General features: G+C 47.1%; 2 protein-coding genes and 1 pseudogene across 3 annotated transcripts; all 3 read left to right on the top strand.

Moving 5' to 3' along the window:
* Window positions 1–12,369, top strand: part of LOC120643800 — a 44,041-nt pseudogene that overhangs the window by 21,503 nt on the left and 10,169 nt on the right.
* Window positions 8,630–8,986, top strand: LOC120645381 (uncharacterized mitochondrial protein AtMg00810-like). The gene has a single exon (XM_039922172.1). The coding sequence runs from the start codon at window positions 8,630–8,632 to the stop codon at window positions 8,984–8,986; it is 357 nt and encodes a 118-aa protein (XP_039778106.1).
* LOC120643801 (transcription factor GTE9-like) lies at window positions 9,671–12,066 on the top strand. Of its 2 annotated transcripts, XM_039920272.1 has the most exons (6): window positions 9,671–10,783; window positions 10,875–10,921; window positions 11,027–11,132; window positions 11,240–11,294; window positions 11,364–11,423; window positions 11,543–12,066. In XM_039920272.1, the coding sequence occupies exons 1-6, from the start codon at window positions 10,109–10,111 to the stop codon at window positions 11,674–11,676; spliced, it is 1,077 nt and encodes a 358-aa protein (XP_039776206.1). In that variant the 5' UTR covers window positions 9,671–10,108; the 3' UTR covers window positions 11,677–12,066. The 2 variants fall into 2 exon arrangements, 1 of the variants encoding a protein (XP_039776206.1); XR_005663182.1 differs by lacking the exons at window positions 11,364–11,423; window positions 11,543–12,066 and having other exon boundaries at window positions 9,682–10,783; window positions 10,875–10,922; window positions 11,029–11,132; window positions 11,240–11,295.

Genomic DNA, 12,369 nt, shown 5'->3' with positions numbered 1-12,369 from the left:
TTACAAGCGCCAAGCAAAACTGGCCTAGACTTCATCTCCTCTAGCTCGCACACAACAGTAGCAAACTTAGACTGCAACGAAGCTAGATCAGACTTAAAGATAGGACACTCCTCGCATTCAAGCACATTGCTAACAATAGGAGCATCTTTAACCAACTCTAGTTCATGCTTGGCCTTAGCGAGCTCATGAGACACGTCAGCAAGCGAAATCTTAGCAACATCTAAGTTCGCGACGTTCTCATCATGCTTGGCACGGAGAGCAACAAGATCGTTCATGTGAGATATGCAGCCAAAGCACTCATCCTCACTAGACTTCTCCCTAGCACAAGCCAGCTCAGCCCTAAGCTTTCTACGCTCTCTAGCTGCTTCCTTAAGCAGCCTCTTCTGGTTGTCGAGAGAGGCATACAACTCCCTAACCTCTGTATCCAGCAGGTCGATCATGGAGTTTACCTCTGAATCAGTCTCGGATCCAGGAGAAGAGCCGGAGTGTGTCGGTGTAGCATGTCCACCCGAAGACGCACGAGCACCATCGGCTTCGCTCGCCATGGTGCAGAAGCTCTTGCGCCGACCGGCCGCCAAGCAAAGGCCGATGAAGCCGGTGGCTTCCTTGTCCCGCTTCTTCTTCTTCTTGTCGTCGTCGTCGGAGGTCGGTGAAGAAGAGCGGTCGGTGTCGGAGCTCTTGTCGAGGTCGCTGAGCTGCGCCAGGAAGGCCTTCTCCCGCTTCTTGGCCTTGTACTGGAAGCACTTCTTGAGCGACTCCTTGTCGAAGCGTCCTCCCCGGTCACGACTGCGGTGCTTGTGGCACCGACGCTCCTTGTTGGAGCCTCCCTCGTCGCGGTCACGGTGGCGGTAGTAGTCGAAGGAGTTGTTCTGGCCACCGCCGGACTTTTTGGGGCAATCGGTGACGAAGTGGTTCAGATCACCGCAGTTGTAGCACCCGGGGTTCTTCTTCCTCTGCCTGTTGTGGTAGACGCGCTGGAACTTGATGATGAGGAGACACAAGTCGTCGTCGCCCAGTGTCTCCAGCTACTCATCTGAAACAGAAGGCAAAGAGGCAAGAGAAAAGCCAAGAGCAGAGTTAGCGTTAGAGCTCGATCCACCTGGGCCAGTCACAAGAGCGACGCTCTTGGAAGGAGGGGCACCATTGAGCTTGGCTCGTGTCTGGTTATCCACCTCCGTGGCCTTGAGCTTGCTGAAAAGCTCGTTCACCGTCAGAGTCTCATAGCCAGCAGACTCAATGATGGTGTTCACCTTGAGATCCCACACAGAGCGATCAAGTGCGTAAAGCAACTTAAGGGCCTTCTCGTGCTCTGTGTACTCAAGGGCACCAGCAGATCTGTTCGCATTGACCTTGTTCACAATCGATTGAAAACGACTGAACATCAGGTCAATGTTCTCACCCGGCTCCTGTGTGAAGTTCTCGTACTCACGCCGGTGAGTCTCGAACAGTCTGGCCTTCACCTGAGGTGTACCCTCGTGGTAGTTCTCAAGGCACGTCCAAATTTTGTGAGCTTCCTGAAAACCCTGGACGCGTGAGAACTCCGCACGAGAAATGCCAACGAACAAGGCATTGACGGCCTTGGCGTTAGCCTCGTGCTGGGTCACCTGAAGAGGCGTGGTCCGAACAGCTAGCACCTCGTAGAGCTGGTTTGTGGTAATCTCCCAGACATCGGCTCCCATACTCTGCAGGAAGGCTCTCATGCGAACCTTCCAGTAGGCATAGTCCTCGCCGCAAAACACCGGGATCTTACCAAGACTCACCATGGTCGCCGAGTGGTTTTCGAACCGGTTAAGGTATTGAAAACCTCAACCAAGCTCTGATACCAATTGTGGGACCGAAGCCGGCGACCAGAGGGGGGGTGAATGGGAGCCGATCAAAATTTCTTTCGAAATTCAAACCGTCGGCCTATATCCCGAAAATCACCCAAGCCCTCAAGCGTTCTGGCCAAAGTTTGGAATAGCTATTGAAAAGCTAAACCCACACAAAAGGCCTCGAACGAACGAGTGAAAACCCAAAGTAATTCGGAAGCGATTCGGGAAAACAGCTGATCTGAACAGCCAGGACCGGTCTGACCGGTGCGATGGACCGGTCTGACCGGTTGTGTCTGTTCAAAAATGAGCAGACCGGTCTGACCGGTCGTGCCTACCGGTCTGACCGGTAGCACCCAGAAAACCCCCGAGAAAATGGATTCAAACGGTGAATCTTGAGCAAACGACCACGAAAATCGACGAAACTTGGGGGATTGCTTCGCCCCTACCCCGTGAACATATCCCCAAAAGATCTCGGCCTAAAGAACAACGAATCTAGAGAATTATGAGGGAGATCAAAAGGGATTGGGGTTTTCTCAAATACTCGAAAACTTCAATTCTGAAGAGCTCATGATTCCAGAGGGATTGACACGAAGCTAGAAGCACAGGAATCACTCCAAAGAGCCCTACGAACCGTCGCAATCAAGTGCATCAAAACCAAAACGAAAATCCATCACAAAAAGCACAAGAGGGACGGGATTGGTTTGATTCAAAAGCCCAGAGGGCACAAGGAGGATAGGGCCTCCTTTCCCAATCAAATCCAATATAAACTCTCACAAATCCATGGACAAATCTACTCTAAAGAGAGAAACAGGGGGAGGAGAACACAGGGGCGGCAGCCTGGAGAAACAGAGAGTCCACGAACAGATTACAAAAACCGCCATTAAACTAACACAAGTGAAGGGGTATTTATACCCGCGGGACCGGTCAGACCGGTGCGCTGGACCGGTCAGACCGGTGTGTTAGACCGGTCAGACCGGTGCCAGGGACCGGTCAGACCGGTTGGCCTGCAGCACCCCCTGTACATGATCTCATCCGACGGCCGAGGTTCTTTCTTCGAAACGAAGTCTTCTCCGCGATGCCGCCGTCTTGATGAAGATCCAGTCCGCGGTTTTGAAGGGTCCGCGAAACCCGGGTAGATGGCCGGTTTTGAGAAAACCGCCAAATCCTCAAGCGCGGGAAGATTCCCGCCTCCATGTCGTGGCCCTAGACGCCGTTCCCGCCTCGGCCTTCTGACGGCCCTAGACGCCGCCCGACGCCCGTCACCTCCTCGCCCGCAGCGAGGCCCTAGACGCCGTCGACACCCGTCGCCTCCGTCAGTCCCGAGACCGACGCCCGTGCCTCCACGACTTGACGTCTTCAACCGCCGTCCGCCTCCTTGGTTTTGTGGCGCAAACCGAGAAACCCGCCTTCCGTCGCCGCTTGCGCCCTTGATCCAGGAGTGGACGCCACAGCTGCCGCCCGGTCCGAGCTCCGGTCCCGGCTGCCCTTCACCGCCGTCCACCACACGGTCCATTGGCCACAGCACCTCCACGGCAGCTCCCCGTCGACACTCGACGCCCGTGTACCTGCAATCCAAAGACCAAGCGCACGATCACACCGCACGGTTGACAATTCACTCATCACAAGCAGGATAGAGTACTCAACATTCCTCAGAAAAAAAGAGAGAAAAGACTCGTAGGGTTAGAGATTTGTCACAGGCCATTGACACATGACATCTGCGCTGGCTATCATGCTATATCTGGCCATGTTTCATGTGTTTATTGCATTAGAACTTTGCTCAAGACGAAATCCTGTAACTGAACAAGGATATGAGAGATATACTTTAGCAAATCCCTAATTGCATTCAACTGGCGCAGCTATCATGCAAATATGATTTTAAGCATCATAATTTTCAGTTATTCATGTTTTGTGTTGGGGTACTGGGTGACTGCTAGCTGTTAAATAGAGTTGTTTGGGGGTAACAAACATTTGTGTACATAAAACTGTGAGACGTGCGGAGGGCAATTAAGTGGGGGTATCTAGGTGTAAAATGTTGGCATGGTTGAAATGAATACGAGCCATACTTTACACAAAATGAATACGAGCCATTAGAGGTAAATGATAGGAATATTCTTTAAAGACATAGGTCTCCCTCATCATAAATATAGGTACTGAAAACATATTCATTCATGTTTCTTATTTATATTGCTGGAGTCAAAAGTGCATTGATAATTATGAGCACTAGCTGGAAGATTTCCTAATTTACTTTAAATAATTAAGATTAATTGCTCGTAGAGTGACACTAGTTCAGCTATTATATTGATCCCTTACAAAGCTATTTTGGTAGTTATGTGGCACTGGAATGATCTCTTTGCAATTAAATTAGGAACATATGTTGGTCTTTGAAAATTACCACTCTTAATCATGAATTAGTTGATCTTGTGTGCTATGTGCATTCCTTGCATTTTACCTTTTAGCTTTCAGCTTTATTTCTGAGTATGCTTTCATGGCCTGTGTGGAACTCGGTAGTAAACTTAATTTTTACTTGGGAGCAGGAGGTCTAGAAAGCAAATGGGATAGAATGCGAGAGTTACAATGAGCAGCGATCGTTACTTGTATCCTTGCATTTTATCAGCTTTGTTTCTGACTTCTGAGTATGTTTTCATGGCCTATGTGAAACCTTGCAGTGAACTTAACTTTTACTTGTTAACAGGAGGTCTAGAAAGGAAATGGTGTAGAATGCTAGAGTTGGTATGAGCTGTGATCATTGCTTGGATGCCTTGGATCATATGGATTCAAGATCTGTGCTTAAAGAGTTACTACCTCCATCCCAGAATATAGCTATTTTTAGGTTTTCTTCAAGTCAAACCTTTTAAACTTTGACCGTAGTAAAGAAATACAATGATTGACAACATAAGAGTGATATTAGTTTATTCATAATGAAAACCAACTATTTTAATATATAATATTTTTTATTTAAAAGTAATTATTTTTGGAGATATTATTGGTCAAAGATGAAAACATTTGACTTCCAAAAGTCAAAAGTTGGGACAGAGGTAGTAGTTTCTACATATCAAGCATACTATTAAAATGAGCAGTATCCTGAAGTCCTGTTGCAGTATCCTGCAACACATAATGTACTTTTTAGGGATGCGATGTTACATGTGTGTTCTTACTTATTACTGTTGAGTATATTAGTCAACTCCGGATATGGTTAGTTTATGATTGATTGTAATCCCGGGATAATCTTCCTTATCTCTAGGAGAGGCTACTTGCCCTGCAAGCCATGTACTCCTATATATACCGTCCAAGGGGCTCAATGCAATACATCGACCACATTATATGCATTATACTTTCCTACAATTACTTATAACTTTATATGGACTGCATAGGATGTAATTCATCATTTCTATCAATCTACATTTGCCCTTTTTTCCCTTCTAGATTTAAGTTTGCCCATTCTTTCAAATTTATAATAATTAGTTTTATGATAATGCATTTTTTAATATCAGAACTTCTTGTTACCGTATTCCCTGAATTTGTTAAAGTTAAATAACTCATTTGAACTCATTGCTGAAACCTCTTCGGTCCAAAGGACAAGAATCGAAGAGACTGTGAAGAAATTCAATACACCGGTTGAACCGATGTTAAGGAAAAGACACACGCCGGTGTAATTGTCCAGAAGCTGGAAACTGAAGATACACTCACCGGTTAAACCGACGTTGAAGAAAATGCATACGTCGGTGCATTGCCAAATTAAGATCAGAAAAAATACATACACCGGTTGATCCGATGTATCACCGGTCAAACACATCGGTGCAGTTGTCCAGAAGGATGGTTTTCCATGGAAGGTGAAGAAGTTACACTCACCGGTTGAACCGACGTTTATATTACATTCACCGGTTGATTACGTCGGTCGATTGAGGTAGCCATTGAAGTATAACGGCTAGTTGGAAAATGCACTCACCGGTTAAACCGGTGATGACAAAAATGGGAGCATCGGTTTAACCGGTGATAGCACTTTTTGTCAGCCTTTTTCCAACGACTAGTTTGGGGGTGTGTGGGCTATATATATGCCACCCCACGGCTCATTTGAGAGTGCTGGAGACCAAGGAAGTATACAAGAGCCAAAGATCATCTCCAACCACCATAGAGCTTCATTGTACATCATATAGGCTTAAGCACACTTGTGAGAGTGCTTAGTGCTTGTAATAGGGATTAGTTCTTGCGAGAGCTCCCTTGAGAGAAGTCTTGCTACGGCAAGCAATCCTTGTGATCCGTCGTGTGACCCTCCGACTTGGTGTGGAGTGGCAACGACACTTTGTGCGGGGGAAGAGGAGACCCCCTCCTTGGTGGAGAAGCTCCGTAGTGGATTTCGGCCGGGTGACCGAGAGAGACGGTGGCGGTGCACGAGACTCAGTGTCTTGTGGGCACTTGCCTTTGCTTGCCGGCATCGCCTTGGTGGCGTAGTGCAAGACGGTGATCGGAAGAGCCTCGATGTCCCGTGGACGTAGGCGTTTGTGCCGAACCACGTTACATGACCGTGTCTACTCGGGAGTTTACATCCCTCTTGCACTTACATCTTTACTTACCATATTATGTTTCCGCATTTACTCTTTCTTGTGTGCCTTTACTTTCCTAGTTAGGTTGATTAGGATTGGCTATAGATTGCAAGTTTTTAGGGGTAATTAGAGAGTTGCATAGATAAACCTTAGTCATAACTAGCATGTGTAGGACGTGTTAAGTTTATCTTATGCAAGTAGTTTGAGCCCTAGGATAAAAAGCAATTAGCGACCCTATTCACCCCCTCCCCCTCTAGGGTCGGACACCCCGGTGATCCTTACAGTGTCATCATCTCGAGCAACTAATAAGTTTGATCTCATACACTGCGATTTGTGGACTTTTCCATCTATGGACTTTTCCATTACGCCTATGGACTTATTTAGTCATTCTTGATGATTATTCTCACCATCTATGGACTTTTCCATTACGCCTTAAGTCTGACACGTATTCGACTCTGACTCACTTCTTCGCTTATGTGCGTACCCAGTTTGGTGCTCCTGTCAAGGCGATTCAATGCGACAACGGCAAAGAGTTTGACAACTCCAGCGCCCGCACATTCTTTCTGACTAGTGGCATCCACCTACGCATGTCCTGCCCCTACACCTCTGCACAATTCGTACTACCAACAACATTATTCGCTCGCTTCTGTTTCAGGCGTCCGCTCCACCCTCCTTCTGGGTTGAAGCCCTCCATACCGCAACTCACCTGCTAAATATCCTCCCAACCAAGACACTCGACCACTTCACCCCACATGAGACTCTGTTTGGCTCCCCGCCAACATATGAGCACCTTCGTGTCTTTGGCTACAAGTGCTACCCCAATCTCACCGCCACTGCACCACACAAGCTCGCCCCTCGCTTAGCTTTGTGTGTCTTCCTTGGGTACTCTGCTCACCTTAAGGGTTATCGATGCCTTGATCTTGCCACAAACAAAGTCATCATCTCCCGGCACGTCATCTTCGATGAAGCCGCCTTTCCCTTTGAAGAGCAATCCCCCGCCATTACACCCGCGGATCTTGATTTTTTGGACATCACTGACCATATGCCAGCTCCTATCGGACTGTCATATCCTCTCCCTGCAGGTACTTCTAGTCGCAGCGCTGGCTCGAGCCTGTTGCTCGCCGAGCGCGCCCCCCTGCACCGGCGTCGCGCAGCGCCACCTCGACTGCTACCCCTCCGCTGATGCCGATCGCGCCCTCCACCGCCGGCGCCCCCGCACAGCCACGTGCGGCTGCGCTCTCCCCCGGCACTGTGCAGCCAGGCATGGCTGCACCTCCTCCCGGCGCGGCTGGCTCCGCTCCTCTCCGAGTCTACACCAGGCGTGCGCCCCGGGTTCCTCCCGGCTTCGCGCCTCTGGAGTCACCAGCACCGGCTGCCCCCTTGCCCAAGGGTGCGGCGCCTGTCAGTCTAGTGGTGAATGCGCATCCGATGCGCACTCGGGCGAAGAGTGGGTTTTGGATGCCGCCTCGGCCTCTCCTGCACGCCGCCCCACTCTCTCCTGTGCCGAAGACCTTCCGTGGTGGTCTTGCCGACCCCAACTGGCGGGCCGCCATGGAGGAAGAACATCAAGCTCTTCTCCAGAACTCCACCTGGGATCTTGTTTCGCGTCCGCCGCAGGCCAATGTTGTTTCTGGAAAATGGATCTTCAAGCATAAGTTTCGAGCCGACGGCTCTCTTGAGCGGTATAAAGCCAGATGGGTTTTTCGCGGTTTCTCTCAGCGTCCCAATGTGGATTTTGATGAGACTTTCAGCCCAGTTGTGGAGCCCGCCACAGTTCAGACAGTGCTCTCACTTGCTCTCTCTCGTCAGTGGCCTATTCATCAGCTGGACGTGAAGAACACCTTCCTCCATGGTACTCTGTCAAAAACAGTCTACTGTGCTTAGCCGTCTGGTTTTGAGGACCCCGCTCATCCGGATTATGTTTGCCACCTAAACAAATCTCTCTACAGATTGAAGCAAGCTCCTCGGGCCTGGTACAGTCGCTTTGCTGCGCATCTACTATCACTTGGATTTGTTGAGGCCAGATCCGATACTTCACTGTTTGTCTTTCGTCGCGGCTCCGACACTGTCTATCTTCTCCTCTACGTGGATGACATTGTCCTCACTGCTTCGTCGACTGAGCTCCTTCGCCGCACGATCATGGCTCTGCAGCAGGAGTTTGCCATGAAGGATTTGGGTGAGCTTCATCACTTCTTGGGTATGGAGGTGCAGTGAACTGGCGATGGTTTGTTCCTTTCCCAGCGCCAGTACATGATTGATATCCTCAATCGCGCGGGCATGGCTGACTGCAAGCCTGTTTCTACTCCGGTGGATTGCAACCCCAAGCTCTCTACTGATGGGGTTCCTGTTCAAGATGCTACTGATTTCCGGAGTCTTGCTGGCGCCCTACAGTACCTCACTTTCACTCGGCCGGATATTGCTTATGCTGTTCAGCAGATCTATCTGTACATGCATGATCCACGGGAGCCGTATCTCACTGCTCTCAAGCGGATTCTCAGTTACATCCGTGGCACATTGCATATGGGTCTGGTCCTTCGGCCTTCTTCCTCAGCCAAGCAGCAGAATACAGTCTCCAGATCCAGCGCCAAAGCCGAGTATCGCGCCGTCGCCAATGCAGTTGCCGAGGCGTCCTGACTGCGATAGCTTCTTCATGAGCTCCACGCTGTCCTTCGTCGTGCAGTTCTGGTATACTGTGATAACATCAGCACGGTGTACATGACTGCCAACCCCGTCCAACATCAACGCACCAAGCACATCGAGATTGATCTTCACTTCGTTCGAGATTGTGTGGCAGCAGGTGATGTTTGCGTTCTTCACGTACCGACTACATCACAGTACGCTGATATCTTCACCAAGGGGCTGCCTACAACGATCTTCGATGAGTTTCAGTGCAGTCTGAACGTTCGCGGTGCTACCGATCGGACTGCGGGGGCATGTTAGAATTATGTGTATGCACTCATGGGTTGTGTGCTTGGTTTGGCCCAACAGGGCCCTTGGAGTCTGACCGCACTATTCATGTGTAGTGCGCCGGCCCTAGGTTAGGTGTGTCCTTCATGTACAAGGCAAAGATCCCCTGACTGATGGTATTTTATAAACCATTAGGGTTCCTTGCCTATATATGTAACCGGCTATTGCCCCTGGGAATGCATCCATTATTCCTGGCCATATTCTCTTTCAGTTAGAGTATATTAGACAACTCCGGATATGGTTAGTTTAGGATTGATTGTAATCCCGGGATAACCTTCTTTATCTTTAGGAGAGGCTACTTGCCCTCCAAGCCATGTACTCCTATATATACCATCCAAGGGGCTCAATGCAATACATCGACCACATTATACGCATCCTACTTTCCTACAATTACTTATAACTTTATATGGACTGCATAGGATGTAATTCATCATTTCTATCAATCTACATTTGCCCCTTTTTTCCCTTCTAGATTTAAGTTTGCCCATTCTTTCAAATTTATAATAATTAGTTTTATGATAATGCATTTTTTAATATCAGAACTTCTTGTTACCGTATTCCCTGAATTTGTTAAAGTTAAATAACTCATTTGAACTCATTGCTGTTCCGCTGTTGGCTATGCGCCTACTTTTTTTCGTTGGGTGTGTTAAATAGCTTGCTATTAAATGATTATATCTCCAGGCTTGACTGAGAAACTGCACTCTATGCCTCTTGTACAGGACTTCAGTATTTACAAGTCTGGGAATTGGTGCTTCAACTCAGACAAGAAAGCTACTCTCTTAACCAGACATGATGATGACACAGGCCTGTAAAAAGAGGAGGGCAGTTTATATAAGCAGTGAATCAGGAGATTCTGGTACAGATTCTGAGGTTGAGGGAAGCAAGCTCTCCCAAAAATTTGGTGTGACATCAATTTCTACATGCGAGCATCAATCATCTTATAAGATCAAGATTGAAAGTATGAATACTAGCAAGATAAGGCTGTGCGGAAATATCTTAAGGAAGCTCATGGATCACAAGGGTGGTTGGCTATTCAATCAACCGGTTGACCCAGTGCTGTTTAAGATTCCTGATTACTTTGATGTTATCCGCCATCCGATGGATTTGGGTACTGTTAAGAAGAAACTCGGAAGCAAGCAGTATGTGAGCACAGATGAGTTTGCAGCAGATGTGAGGCTAACATTTTCAAATGCCATGAAGTATAATCCTCCAGGCAATGATGTCCATGAGATAGCTAAAGAATTGAATGGAATATTTGATTCAGAGTGGGAAGCAGTGGAAAGGAAATTTAGAGGCCGAAACCCAGTACAAGAGCAGCAGACAGTGAAGGTCATAAAAATTCGAACTGCCACGGATTCAAAGTCTACAGTTGCTACAGGGACGGTTGCGTCATCAGCTCGAGGGCCAGTAGCTTGCTCAAATTCACTTGCGAAGAAGACACTGACAGATGCGATAACTTCCAAAGTGAGATAACAATATCCTCTTATTTGGTTGATGATTTGTTTCACTGGTGATAATATGATTTTGAAAGTACTGCTATCTTTTATCTGTACAGGTGAAAATTAAATTTTCCGTGCGCAGCTCTGAGCAGACCTCTTCTAAGGTATCAATGGCGTAACTTCTTTATGTTAAGTGTCACAAGTTTTTGTTCCAGGGATCAATTGTCACTGTTGTGATTATTAATGCTTTCCTGTTTTTCTTTAATTCAGATACACCTGTTCAAGCAGCTGGTAGCAAAGAGGGATCCTTAAATCATCCTCTTCAAACTGGCAACAGGGAGGCATCTTTAAATCGTTCTCTCCCTTCCACTAAGGTTGGGCATGAGTTCCCTTATCTCATTCTTTTTGACTCATTATCATCTACCTCACAGCATAAACAAAATTTCGACTTCCCACCTAAAGCCACATCTTCTATCTTTAGGAGAATGCTAAAGTATCAAGGATACAAGCAACCGAGCACAGCTCCGGTTTAGTTGGTATGTTGATTTTTTGGGCACAATGTTATTACCAGGATTTCTTTTTTGCTAATATACCTGGTATTTTAGGAAATGAATCACGGTCTTGCAATGAAACTTCAACATCGCCTCTCGCTTCCTCTGGGCAAGGTATCATATTTTCTCTCATACTTAAATACTTAATTCATTTGTTTATAGTTTAAGTCCTATTGGGAACAAGGAAAATTAAATCCCAGCTAATGTACTTCATCATCTGATGTGAATTCCAGGAGAGGGAGGTTATTTACATGATGAACCTTTGTCGCAAAGCAGAGCCCTTTGTGCAGCAATGATCAAGAGTCAGCTATGCTGGGACTATTGTGAAGGCTCAACAGAAGGCACTTGTGGATCATGTAATATTTGAAACATCTAATCCTATCAAAACAGAACTTGAAGCTGAAATTTTTCAACCTAACATTTCAATCACGTGGAAAGTTGAATTCCAGCTATAAAGAGAAAACGAAACGGGAAAGCTAAATCATGCCCGGGGATTTCTGTTCTCTCCCGCACCCGGTTTTCTGTCCGTAGGATGTAGCCTTGAGCGTTCTGCAGCATGTTAGTCTAGCCTGACATGAGCTTGTGGAGTCGTGGGTTGGGTTGTCTGTTGCGGCCCAATATGGGCTTTTGTTTTTTTTTTGCCTGTTACGGGAATCCTTTTTATATTCCCTGGATTTTTAAATTTGTTCGAGCCATTATGTCTGCCCCGTGCTTTAATTTACTAGCCACATTCTGTGGTCTCCTCTGTTTGATGAAATTCTATAGAGAAATGATATCCTTGTCTTCAGTATTAAATGATATCCTCTTGTTTTCAGTCCTAGTAGTTATTTTTCAGCATAAAACAATTTACAACTTAGTGAGTACCACTTTTCTTTCTTCATTTTGTTGCATAATTTATTATGAAATTCTGCACACCCAGGGATAAAAACGATCATGGGAACATCCTTATCCTTGAGGTGATTACTTCAAAGACTGGGAACTTATTACAGTAGTACGCCTTACAGGCAAGCAACCTGGCACATTCATTCCCTGATGGATCCATTTCCGAATTATACTTTCT

The sequence above is a fragment of the Panicum virgatum genome, chromosome 8K, assembly GCF_016808335.1.
Source record: "Panicum virgatum strain AP13 chromosome 8K, P.virgatum_v5, whole genome shotgun sequence".
Lineage (NCBI taxonomy): Eukaryota > Viridiplantae > Streptophyta > Magnoliopsida > Poales > Poaceae > Panicum > Panicum virgatum.
Note: the sequence above shows the minus strand (reverse complement) of the source record. Positions and strands in the feature narration are given on the sequence as shown.